The 13,205-nt window shown below is 38.4% G+C and overlaps 1 protein-coding gene across 1 annotated transcript; it reads left to right on the top strand.

Annotated features, from left to right (window-relative positions):
• The first annotated feature begins 4,668 nt into the window (after nucleotides 1-4,668).
• LOC130849791 (olfactory receptor 10AG1-like) lies at nucleotides 4,669-5,622 on the top strand. Its single transcript, XM_057728959.1, has one exon. It carries the CDS (start codon nucleotides 4,681-4,683, stop codon nucleotides 5,620-5,622), a length of 942 nt encoding a protein of 313 aa, XP_057584942.1. The 5' UTR covers nucleotides 4,669-4,680.
• The last annotated feature ends 7,583 nt before the right edge of the window (nucleotides 5,623-13,205 follow it).

The raw sequence follows: 13,205 nt of genomic DNA, 5'->3' as shown, positions 1-13,205 counted from the left end.
TTGTCCTAATTGTCTTGACAAATATAAAATACAAGCCAAAAGGGAAAATATTTGAAAATCACATATTCCAAAAAAGAAATATATTCATGTGTGTATGTGTGTGTGTGTGTGTGTGTGTGTATACTATACAAAGAACTCAAAAATCAATAGGAAGAAATCACCTAATTATCCAATGTATAAAATTCTTAAATGGATACTTCACTAAAGCAGATAAACAGAAGTCAAATAATCACATAAAAGATGGTCACTATCATTAGCCATTATCAAAATTCAAATTAAAATAAAAATGAGATTATGGTACACATTTATTTCAAGGATTAGAACTAAAATAAAATAAATTACAAAATAATATAATTCAAAATTTGGTGCATATATCTTGAAAAGTTTCCAATTCTTGGGCATAATATTTCTAAAATGTTTTTCTCTCTATTTATTAATCTTTATAAAGGTACAAATCTATTCCTGCTTCCTATAGTTGAATCTAATATTCTTCTCCCTGTATTTTGTGAGTGTGCATCTATGTGTGTTTTTCTGTAGGGGGTGCTACAGAAAAAACGTTCTATTTATAATCACTACAGTGAGAGGAGCCACAATTAACCTGAGGACATTCTTTGCTGGGAACTCAATACAGTAACTACCTGGAATCTTAGCTTGTGACAACTGATGGCAGTTAATGATAGAAATAGGGGGTCTTAGCTGGTCACATGGCAGTGTAGCTAGAGCTATTTCCATCCTGTCTTCTAGTTTAGTGTGATCTTGTAACTAACATTATCATGAGAGATTATGCCTGGAAATTCTGCACATGCTATTTCCAGTTTGTACATTTAAAAAAAGAGCAATTGAGTGCTCCCCATTCCTCCATCCCCCTTCTGTAGTGGGGGAGCCAATGAGGACCACCTGGCTTGTGTGGGTGGGAGGATGGAAGATTCATGTTGAAGATGACATAACTGTCCCCAACAGTCTTAGATTTCTTACTACAGCATATTTAATGAAGGAAAAATAAACTTCTCTTTAAGACACTGTACATTTGCTTTTTCTTTAGAACATCTTTATTTTATAAAATTAATATGTAATCATAAATTTCTGATTTTACAGTGCTTATATTTCTTAATAATCACAAAATACAGTGAGAAGTAGTGAATTTCGAGAGGGAGTGGTATGGCCAGATATGTTTTTCTTTGTTGTACCAAACTCCTTGAGTGGCAGGCAGAAAAGTTTCATTTAGTTCAATTAGAAAGTGACCTGGGGAAGCAGCTGATCCCAAGGGTAAGAATATTTCCTATTTAAAGAGCACTATCTGTTGTGAAGATAGGAGATATTTTAGAAGGTGGTTAACTTTTTATCAAATAAAAGTGAATTACCTGAAAGCCAAAAAAATTCTCATTTTCTGTTTCTCGACTCAATCAGTAAAGGAAAACATTATATTTAATTTCAATACAAACAGGTAAGGACAAATCATTTTCATCTAATGTCAAATTTAGTTTTAAATGTATCTATTTATACTTAACATTAGTCAAAGAACACTCCTTTCAGAGAATTAAAAAGGAATCCTTTGTTGTTATTGTTGTTTAATTTCAAAACCCTGATTTATATAGCCTTTTTACTTTTCTGACTCTCATTATTATATTATCAAATGGCAAATTGCAAAGTACTTTGTAATATAATGGGCCAGATACCAGAGATTACCAACCTCTGCATCATCGCTATCATAATCATGGCAAATGCTAACATTTATTAAGTGATTACTGTGTGTTAAGTATGGATTTAAATTGTTTGCAAGTATGAAATCTGGGGTTATCCCATAAAAATTAGTTATATATTACTAAGGATTAAGATAATAAATGGATTTTTTGCAAGGGTTTTGCTTCTACTATACCAAATGGATCCCTTGTTTGTCAAAATTAAGGTTTATGGTAAATGAATCTGAAAATACTAAAGAGGTATTCGTATGTTTTTGTTTTAATCTTTAGAGATGTCTCATAAAGGAGTTAGGCTTCTAAACTGGAGTCACCAATTTTAGATTTTTATTTCCTTTCTTTAATTTTATAAACTTTCCATCAACAGTACTGTATACATTTTGATGATAGATGGTGTATGTTTATCATAAACCTCACACCAAAGAAAGTCATTATTACAGTAGAAGGACCAGAAAAGTAAACATGAATTACTTGGATAATAAAAAAAGTGACTACATAAGCTGAATTATTTAGTGATTTTCTTTCTAAGTGTATAAATAGAAGTACCTAAAGATTTCCAAAAGTCAGAAACCAGCAATTTTGTTGTAAAATTTAAGAAAATTGTTTCCAGTGAGATTGAGTTTAGATTAAATATAATACGGGTAGGATTTAAATAATTTTAACATTTTTACTTTACATTGATAATTCCATTTAATATTCATACAATCTTGCTCCATTTGACAAATAAAAATTTGAGGATAAAAAAGATTTCAGAAATGTAAGCACTATATTTTTGATTGCAAGTTCTGTTGTTTGACTTTTTCTGGCTGTTTTTGTACCTGAGTTTCAGTATGCTTTTCAAATGGACTACCGTACTTGAACAGTAAAGAATAATTTTGAGAGAAGATCAAAAAATGAGAGACAACCTTACATAAAGAGAAGATACAATAAAAAGAATAAAGCTGATGGCAGTTTCTGAAGGCAATGGTTAATTCATCAAATGTAGGTGAACTTAGAGGGCTGGGATAGAGAGGGTGGGAGGGAGTCATGTGAGGGAGGGGATATGAGGATATATGTATAAATACAGCTGATTCACTTGGATGTACAGCATAAACTGGTACAATAGTCTAAAGCAATTATATTCCAATAAAGAGCTTAAAAAATAAAATAAAATAAAATTACATGAAAAAAAATGATGAGTTATTCAACAATCAATTTTAATCAGTGTCCAACTGCTATACTCTTCATTGAATGAAACAGGTGAGTAAAGCATGGTTAAAGGTGTCAGAATAAGGTAGCAAAAAAAAAATAGGCATGGTTGTGTGGTCTTACACACATGAAATCATACCTTGGTAATGTCTATTAGCCACTAGTTTCTGACCATTTTAAAGACTCAAAGCATTTTTATATTTCTTATAATCACAGTCTCCTTGGAAAAATTATACAATAATAAGGTAAGTTTAAATACCTTTAATACTTTAACATGTAGTCTGCAATATTGTAGATGGTAAAAGAAATTATTATTAACTTTCTTTTTCTTAGTCACAGAATTTCTCAGGATGCCCAACTTTTGGATGGACTGTACCTTCTGTCCCATGTGTGTTTATATTTTTCTAGCTGAAATGTTGACACTTGTCCTCACTTAACGCACCAAGAATATGAATATAGGTGTGTCTCTTCTTTGCAGTGACTTAGTCTCTGTGGAGTTTCAAATTAGTAAACACATAATATGAAAGTTATATACAACATACTGAAGATAATGAAGTAATTTGCAATTTCCCCAAGCATGAGTGTAAAGAGTATAATTTCTAAACACACATACACACAAACACACCACAGAAGGCAGGCTTGAACTGTACCAAGAGGGAGAGGGAGGTTGCTCTGATTTTTGGGTAGGAACCCTTGCTTATACCTTGAGGACTATTGCAAAGAAGCAGTCAGGTTGATGCCTTTTAATTTATTCAAGAATTTTATGGAAAAATATGCTATATATTGCATTGAAAGATGTATAGGATAACCTTAAAATCTAGCTATAGCAAAGAAAAAAGTGCTTAACAAGGATGGGCAACCCCCCAACCCAACACATGCACATGTATAACACATATGTGAAAGAGGAATGAATGAATTACATGGGGTCAGCAGAAAAACAGCAAATATTGAGGATGTGGTTACTTTAGGAAGATCTCAGAGATGAGTGTGGCTGATGTCACTTTCATACAATAACTGTGTGAGAGGTGAACATTCTACTTAGAATTGCCTGCTTGAATGTAAATGCTAGATGTACCTACCTCTTACCTCTTGTGTGGTCCTGGACAGGCAGACCAGCTTAAAGTTCCTTTCCTCCAAGCTGAAAAAAACTGAATAAAAATTATGACTGCTGATTTTATAAACTGTGAAATACACAGTTTAAAAAATTACATATCATCCCATAATATTCAGTGCTCAGCTCATCAATGTTGTTTTATAGTAAAATATCTAAATATGAAGAATGTAAAAACTAAACAAGATGTGGGGATACCACAGGAAATAAACATTTTAAAAATAAAATATATTTGTCCCCAAAATTATTTTATATGGCTTACAAAATGTTTACAAGAGTAATGAAATTAATTTTGGATTGATAATATTGAAAAACAGAATTGAGAGGTGAGGAGAATAGCACAACAGTTGAAAACATGAAATCACTGTCACAATTGAACATAAATTCAGATTTTGCTTTTTTCAGTGTACAAATGAATAGCAAAATTACAATCACATCTTCATAACCAAATAAATAAGATAATAAATAGCAGAAAAAAAAGGCTGAAAATATTTTTTTTCCTTGCAAATAGATTTAATAATAAAGAAAAATATACTTCACTATACTTTTAGAGAACCTGGCATTGTAGGTTTGGGTTTTATAGGGGATTGAAAAATCAGAATGTATACCATCCTGTTTTTACACAAGCAAGCGAGAGTCAGTAAAAGGGAAATAATGATACCTCTGACTGAATCATTCCCACAGATGAAATCTGAAGAGATGGAAGCAGACAACATTTCCACAGTGATGCAATTTGTACTCCTGGGATTTTCTGACCTTCCAAACCTCCAAGGGTTACTATTTGGAGTGTTCTCACTCATTTACATCATTATCTTAACTGGAAATAGCCTCATAATAGTAATAACTAGCCTTGACCCTGCACTAAAGAAACCCATGTATTTTTTCCTGGCAAATTTTTCCTCCTTGGAAATCTTCTACGTGTCTGTCACCCTCCCTAGGATTCTGGTGAACCTTTGGACTCAGGACAGAAGCATTTCTGTGCTGAACTGTGCTGCCCAAATGTGCTTCTTCCTTATACTGGGAACCACTGAATGTTTCCTCCTGGCCGTGATGGCCTATGACCGCTATGTGGCCATTTGTAACCCTCTGCACTATCCCCTAGTCATGAGCCAAAAGACCTGTATCCAGCTGGCTGTTGGGTCCTGGATCAGTGGAATCCCAGTGCAGATAGGGCAAACATGTCAGATTTTCTCTCTGCATTTCTGTAACTCTAACCAAATTAACCACTTCTTCTGTGACGTACCCCCCATTCTGAAGCTGGCCTGTGGAGACACTTCTGTGTATGAGCTGTCTGTCTATGTAGCAGCTCTGTTGTTTGTTGCCATCCCTTTTATGCTTATTCTTGCCTCTTACAGCAAAATCATTTGCAGTATCCTGAGGTTGCCAACAGCCAGAGGAAGAACCAAAGCCTTCTCCACATGTTCTTCTCACCTGCTGGTTGTTATTTTATTCTTTGGATCTACTATTATTACCTACTTAAGGCCCAAATCCAGTCATTCTGCAGGAACTGACAAACTGCTGTCTCTGTTCTACACCATAGCGGCTCCAATGTTTAATCCCATGATATACAGCCTTCGAAACAAGGATGTGATTGCAGCACTGAGAAAATTGTCACTTAAAAAGTAGTAGTAGTTTTTTACAAATGCTTTAACTGCTTGCCACAGGGTTACAAGAGAAACATTTTAAATCTGCAAATTCCCCCACTTAAGTAGTTAACCACTTACAGTTAATACTGTACTTTTAAATATGTTTTAAATACTAACCTGCAATTTATTCTGCTTATGTATGTGAGTCAAAGTATCTTCTATATGCTATGCCTAAAGAATAATCCTGTCCTATGAATAAAAGAGTAATGTGCATCACAAATTTCATAAAAAAATTCAAAATTCTGTCTGTTAAGAATTTTGGTTTGAATATACTGAAAAATATGTAAGATTAGTTACCTAATTAATCACTTATAACTTTACACTTTTATTTGTTGGCATTCTTTGATTCTATAGCACAGAAACCGGTCCATAGCAAGTTAAATAGTGAATTGTGAGGGAGGGATTGAATGAGTAAAAAGAAGAATGAATATTGGCATGCCCTACCCAGGGCCCTGGCAAAATCTAGAGATTTCAGAGAACTAACATTGGGAGCATATTCATTTAACCCACTATACACTCATGTAAAATTACTCCAATCATAATAGCAAAAGACAGACATTCATACTCTTAGCTCTCTCTATGAGCATATCTTTATTTTTTTTTAAACTTTTATTGAGATACAGTTAAAAGACAATAAACAGCATATATTTAGAGTGTACAATTTGCTATCCCAATCTCCCAATTCATTCCCCCCCAACCATCCCCGCTTTCCCCACTTGGTGTCCATGTGTTTGTTCTCTACATCTGTGTCTCTGTTTCTGCCTTGCATTTCCTCTTTCATAGTTGTTAGCATTTGCCTTATGTATTGAGGGGCTGCTATAACGGGTGCATATATATTTATAATTGTTATCTCCTCTTCTTGGATGGATCCCTTGATCTTTATGTAATGTCCTTTCTTGTCTCTTGTAACATTTTTGATTTTAAAGTCTATTTTATCTGATATGAGTATTGCCACTCCAGCTTTCTTTTGATTTTCATTTGCATGGAATATCTTTTTCCATCCCCTCACTTTCAGTCTGTATGTGTGCCTAGGTCTGAAGTGGGTCTCTTGGAGACAGCATATATATGGGTCTTGTTTTTGTATCCATTCAGCCAGTGCCTTTAGTCCATTTACATTCAAGGTAATTATCAATATGTATGTTCCTAGTACCAATTTCTTAATTGTTTTATTGTTTCTGTAGGTCCTTTCCTTCTCTTATATTTCCCGCTTAGAGAAGTTCCTTTAGCATTTGTTATAGGGCTGGTTTGGTGGTCCTGAATTCTCTTAGCTGTTGCTTGTGTGTAAAGCTTTTGATTTCTCTATTGAATCTGAGTGAGATCCTTGCTGGGCAGAGTATTCTTGGTTGTATGTTCTTCCCTTTCATCACTTGAAATATATCATGCCACTGCCTTCTGGCTTGCAGAGTTTCTGCTGAGAAATCAGCTGTTAACCTGATGGGAGTTCCTTTGTATGTTATTTGTTGATTTCCCTTGTTGCTTTTAATAACATTTCTCTGTCTTTAATTTTTGTCAATTTGACTACTATATGTCTTGCTGTGTTTCTCCTTGGGTTTATCCTGCCTGGGACTCTCTGCACCTCCTGGACTTGGGTAGCTATTCCCTTTCCCATGTTAGGGAAGTTTCCAACTATAATCTCTTTCAATATTTTCTCGGATCCTCTCTCTCTCTCTGCTCCTTCCAGGACCCCTATAATGCAAATGTTGTTGCATTTAATATTGTCCCAGAGGTCTCTTAGGCTGTTTTCAGTTCTTTTCATTCTTTTTTCCTTATTCTTTTCTGCATCAGTGATTATCACCATTTTGTCTCCCAGGTCACTTATTCGCCCTTCTGCCTCAGTTAATCTGCTGTTGGTTCCTTCTAGTGTATTTTTCATTTCAGTTATTGTGTTGTTTACCTCTGATTGCTTGTTCTTTAGTTCTTCTAAATCTTTGTTAAACATTTCTTGTATTTTCTCAATTCTATTTCTGAGATTCTGGATCATTTTTACTATCATTACTCTGAATTCTTTTTCAGCTATATTGCCTATTTCCTCTTCATTTATTTGGTCTTTTGTGATTTTACCTTGTTCCTTCATCTGTGACATATGTTTTGTCGTCTCTTTTATCCCCTTCCTTTGGATGGGCGGGATTGTGTCCCTGTCCCACTGGGTGTTTGGTCTGAGGTTTCAAGCACTGGAGTTTGTAGGTTGTTGAGTAGAGCTGGGTCTTGGTGCTGAGTTGAGAACCTCTGGAAGACCTCACTCTGATGCATATTCCTTGGGGACTGGGGTTCCCTATTAGTCCAATGTTTTGGACTCAGAGCTCCCACCTCAGAAGCTCAGGCCTGATGCTGGGCTTGTGAATCAAGACCCCACAAGCCGTGTGGAGCAAGAAAAGGTAAAAAAAAAATAGTAGGAGAACAGCAGAACAATAGCAAGGTAAAAAATACAATAAGAGTAGCAAACTAACAGATGTGTTAGAAAAAATTTAAAAAAATAGATGGATCAACAACTAGAAGGTAAAACAACTGCAATAGCCAAAGTGGGGGTGTGGGAAAAAGAAAGAAAAAAGAAAACAAAAGGAAAAAAAAGAAAAAAGAAACAGGCCAGAAAAGGCCTTGGCTGTGGGGGCAGGGTTTAAGCAAAGGCAGGTGTTAGGCAGTGGGTAGGACCTATGCTTAGAAAAGGCCCTGGGGGTAGTTGGGAATGGGGCTTAGGCCCAATGAGGCAGAGGGGCGCAGGAATGCCTCTGGTCCTAGGGGCAAAGGGCAAGGCCCAGGTACCCAGCAGGCTCCCTGGGCCTGAGTTGGTGGGAGAAATGCTTTCCCCAGTCCTCCAATCTCAGAGGGTCCCTCTCCTTGGGCTCTCTTCTTCCCCACCCCCTCCCTCTTATTCCCCTAGGACCCTCACAGTTGGAGGGGGCACTGGAAGGTAGGAGACCAGACTTTGATGCCCAACAGGCTTCCCAGGGCCACTTGGGCTAGGGAAATGCCTGTGACACCTCCCCAGATCTCCCAGTCTCAGAGGGTCCTTGTCCATCTCTCTTCCTCTTTCCCCACCACTTTCCTGGGTTCCAAGCAGCTGGGGGGAGCTCTGGACTGTGAGAGACCAGGTCCCTGAGCCCATCATGCTTTCCAGGGTTAGTGGGCAGGGAAAATACCTTCCCCATCTCCCTTGATCCTCCAATCCCAGAGGGCCCCCTCCACTGCCCTCCTCCCCCCTTCTCCCCTGCTTTCCTCTTACACCCCTAGGACTAGTGTGACCTAAAGGAGACCTTGGAGGACCAAAGATCAGGCCTGGGAGCACAACAGGCTTCCTGGTTCCAAGCGCATAGGGAGATTTCCTGCAGTGTCTCCCTGATCCTCTGGCCCTGCAAGGTACCCCCCGCCACTCTCTGTCTCACTTCCTCTTCCCCTCTCCTCCCTATCTCCCATGCCTATCAGGCCTGCACAGCTGGAGAGGGTCCCAGAGAACAAGGGACCAGACTTGGGAGCCCAGCAGTCCTGCCAGGCCCAAGTGGGCAGGAGAAAGACCTTCTGCACCTTCCTTGGTCCTCTGATCCTGGAACATCCCACCTGGTGTCTGCCTCTCTTCCTTTTCCCCTGCCATAATCCTACACCCCTAGGACCAATGAGTCTTGGAAGGGGCCCTGGAGAGTTGGAGACCAGGCCTGGGAGCCCAGCAGGCTTTCCAGCCTAGTGGGCAGCAGAAATGCCTTCAGCTCCTCCCCCAATCCTCTGATCCCAGAGGGTCCCTCCCCCCTTCCACCTCTCTTCTTCTCCCCCCACCAATTCCCTCCTACACCCCTAGGACTAAGGGCCTGGAGGGGTCCATGGAAGGTGCAGGACCTGCCCAGAAGGAATACCTGGTGGCACCTCTCCTATTCTTCTGGTCTTGAGAAATCCCTTCCCACCCATGCTGTTTGACTCTCTTCCTCTTCCCCCTCCCCACTTCCTTCCATGCCCTTAGGACCCGCATGCCAGAGGGTACCCCAGGGAGGGAAGGGCCAGGCCCAGGAGCCTAGTCGGCTTCCCTGGCCAAGTGGGCAGGGGAAATGCCTTCTCACCTCCCAGCCCACAATCTCAAAGGCCAATCTCCACCAGTCCACCTCTCCACCTCTTTTCCCCTCCTCCCTCCCTCCTACACCCCTAGGACCCAGGCGGCCTGAAGGGGACCCTAAAGGGTGGAGGATCCCACTAGGGATTCCAGCAGGCTCCCAGGCCCAGGATACCAGCAGACCTCCTGGCCACCTGGGCAAGAGAAACCCAGATGTGGTCTCCCAATCCCCCTAGGCCTCATGGGTCTCTCCAGGTGGGAACCTCTCCCCTCACCCAGCCACCCCCTGGGGTCACTGGTCCTGTCCAGCTTCCACTTCTCCAACCCCCTGACTTTCCCCATGTCCTACCTGGTTGCTCAGTGGTTCCTCTGGTCTCCTTGGATCTCAGGTCCCCCACCAGCCTCTGGCAACTGATCTAGTTGTGGGGAGATATGTACTCCACTTCTTCCCACACTGCCATCTTGACTCCACCCCAACAAATATATATTTAATGAGAACCATGTGCCTTCCTATCCAGATTCACTTTTGGATGAGCTTTGTTATATGTTGAAGATTGCTTCTTCACAAGGGCCATTTACACACTGTTTCCTTAGCAACAATAACATTTTTGACATAATGTCCTCCAAAAAAGATACTGGTGAAAACTAAGTATGCTTACCCATAAGATGTAGTAATGGTTACAATTTACAAAAGTTTCTTTCATCAAAGAAGTGAGGAGTAAGTAACCTTGGAGGATATATAAAAGTTTTCAACATAGTGACTTTAAGCCACAAAACAGTATGTGGCCTGTGTTTTCTGAACTACAATTCCCAATAAGCTTTATATACTAATTTTCTCAATATATCGCTCTTTTCCAAGATTATAGTAAATTTTAGTACTAAGATTTAAAATTGTGCTAAATCTACTCATGTTTCTTTTTAGACCCATTACCTTTTGGTTCCTTGGAAGGGGACCACTTTAAATCGAATTTCCAAATAAGGCTTTTTCTTAAGTGAGGATAAAAAACACTATTTAGAATAAAAAGTGAAAATAGTCATTGCCATCCTACAATCGTATCATCCAAAAGCTAGGACCAATTGAAACCATCTTCCTGTTCACACTGAATGGCTTTTTTTGCTAGTGTAAATGAGTAATCAAATATTTGTCATTATGCCTTCATTATCATTAAACATTGACTGCTTCTTACCTACTAAGATTAGTGGGTTTTATTTGGTGATGTTTCACAAAAGGGCTATTAGATCTTAAACTCATATGTCTATTCTAATTACATGCCAAGAGTTGTGGGTGTGCAAAGGAGGTCGTGTCCTTATGCCACTAAGGATCAATGGGTTAAAAAAAGAGAAAGTGAATTTCTTCAAATTCCTAAGCCTGTGAAAAGCAAACAAACGCCAACTATATGAATTTTTATATCGATTACTCATAGTAAAGGCAGATAGTGTGAACGAACTATGTACCTATTCCTCTCCCTACCTCCATGTCCTGTGTGAGAATACTGAATATATAGTTTTGTACCTGATCCAAGCATTTTTACCTTGGTCCTCAGGTTTTCATGTCTGCAAAATCTGTTCAGTAATTTTTCAGTGAATACACATTTGTGGTGATCACAATCAAGGCAACAATCTGTAATAACACTGAAAACAATCCTTCTGCAAATAAGCCCAGGCTAGAATGCCTTCATGTCTAAAAAGCAAAATTCTCTCTGCATTGGAGATATAATTTTTCTTTGTACAATTCCAAGGACTAAGTGTTATCTGAAGCCTGATGAGAGAAATCCTATAAAAGTCAGCAAGCATGAGGTTAACTAACTCTCAGAAAAGAGAAGTAGTCTCAAATGTTAAAGTTAAATTGGATTTTTCTATATTGACATAAGGGAGATTATAAGCTAAATCATTTTGTCTCATAAATTGCAAGCTAAAATTCTTTACCAGATGTTCAAAGATAAATTGTGTAGACTTAAATATGAGAAAGATAAAGTTTCTTAGAAAGTTTAAGAAATTAAGCAAGATGCAGTTAGCAATAAGGAGCAGCATCTATAGTTATGTCATGAGGAAGGCAAGTGAGGATTTAAAAGTATGATAGCAATCTTAATATCTTAGATACGCCAATCCAAACACACATCTAAGTTAGTGAACTGGCAAGGTGAGCAGGAGGCAATGTGTTGAGTGCTTGGAACAGTCAGAAGGGATATATTCCTAGTGCTCCTTTCCTGAAATGTGAGCTTTAAATGTAATATATAAAATCTTCCAATGAATGTGAATGCAGTGGATTTTGACTCTGAAGTGGCTTAACCAGCTTGATCCTGGAATGCAATGTTATATGGTGTATCAGTGAAATGTTAAGGAAGTTATGGATCCTATCAAATGAAGATCATACAATAAGCTAATTATTCTATTTCATTGGGAGATTGTCATAGACAGAATAATGGTCCCTCAGAAATGATCAGTCCCTAATCTCTGAAATCTGTGACTGTGTTACATTACTTGACAAAATGGACTTCCCAGATATGATTAAAACCACAAGTTGTGAGATGGAGAGATATTATGGGTAGGCCCAATCTGATCACACAAACCCTAAAAAGAAGAAGAGAAAAGAAGAAGGGTATCCCAAAGATATGTTATGACAGAAAAAGTATTGCTGGCTTTAAAGATTGATGCGGCCTTGAGCAGAGAACTGTCCTGATCTCCAGAAGTTGAGATGACATTTGACTGACAGCCAGCAAGGAAATAGTCTCTTCAGTCCTACAACCTCAAGGCATTGAATTCTGCCAGTAATCTAATTGAGCAAGAATAACTGAATCCCACACAAAGCATAAAGAAAGAAATGCAGCCCTATCAACATTTTGATTTTTGATCAGTGAGACCCATTTTTGGCCTCTGATTATAGTGCTATGAGGTAATACATTTGTGCTGCTTTAAGCCACTCAATTTGGGGTAATTCATGACAACAACAAGAGAAAAGTAATACACAGATTCACATAAAATGATGTAGGAGACATTGTAGACTTGCTTAGAATATGCCAGTGTAAATATTCTATTTCATAACCAATTTAACTGCAGAGGTTGGGGATTTGAAATATTCAATTTCCCAGTCTCCTTTCCAGCTGACTATGAGGAGATGACTCAATTCTTGCTAATGAGATGAATACAGGCATGAAGCGCTCTGTTCTTTTCTTCCATTTCCTTTCATTCCTGGAATCTTGCAGCAGTCATAATTAATGGAAATGCAGGAAGATGTGAGAAACCTGGCCATCTGATATTTTTAAATTTAAAAGCACAGGACTATTCACACCATCCCACCAGACATTATACTGTGTGAAGTCAATACATGTGTTTTATTGCACAGGCTTGAATATTATTCAAAAGGAGAAATATGTGCATATTAATGCTTCACAATGTTTGGTGGTGGTAGATAATACCTCTGTAGTGTCCTTTCAACTGGTGCAGAAGTATTTTGTGGTAGGAAATATTTCTGAAGAATGCAAGTTTTGGTATTTTAATGAGTCTATTATGACTGAACACTTTGGGTATTG

This window comes from Hippopotamus amphibius, chromosome 3 (genome assembly GCF_030028045.1).
Source record: "Hippopotamus amphibius kiboko isolate mHipAmp2 chromosome 3, mHipAmp2.hap2, whole genome shotgun sequence".
Classification (NCBI taxonomy): Eukaryota; Metazoa; Chordata; class Mammalia; order Artiodactyla; family Hippopotamidae; genus Hippopotamus; species Hippopotamus amphibius.
Note: the sequence above shows the minus strand (reverse complement) of the source record. Positions and strands in the feature narration are given on the sequence as shown.

Coding starts and splice junctions, on each gene's coding strand:
- LOC130849791 (XM_057728959.1), top strand. CDS start 4,681: ATGAAATCTGAAGAGATGGAAGCAGACAACATTTCCACAGTGATGCAA.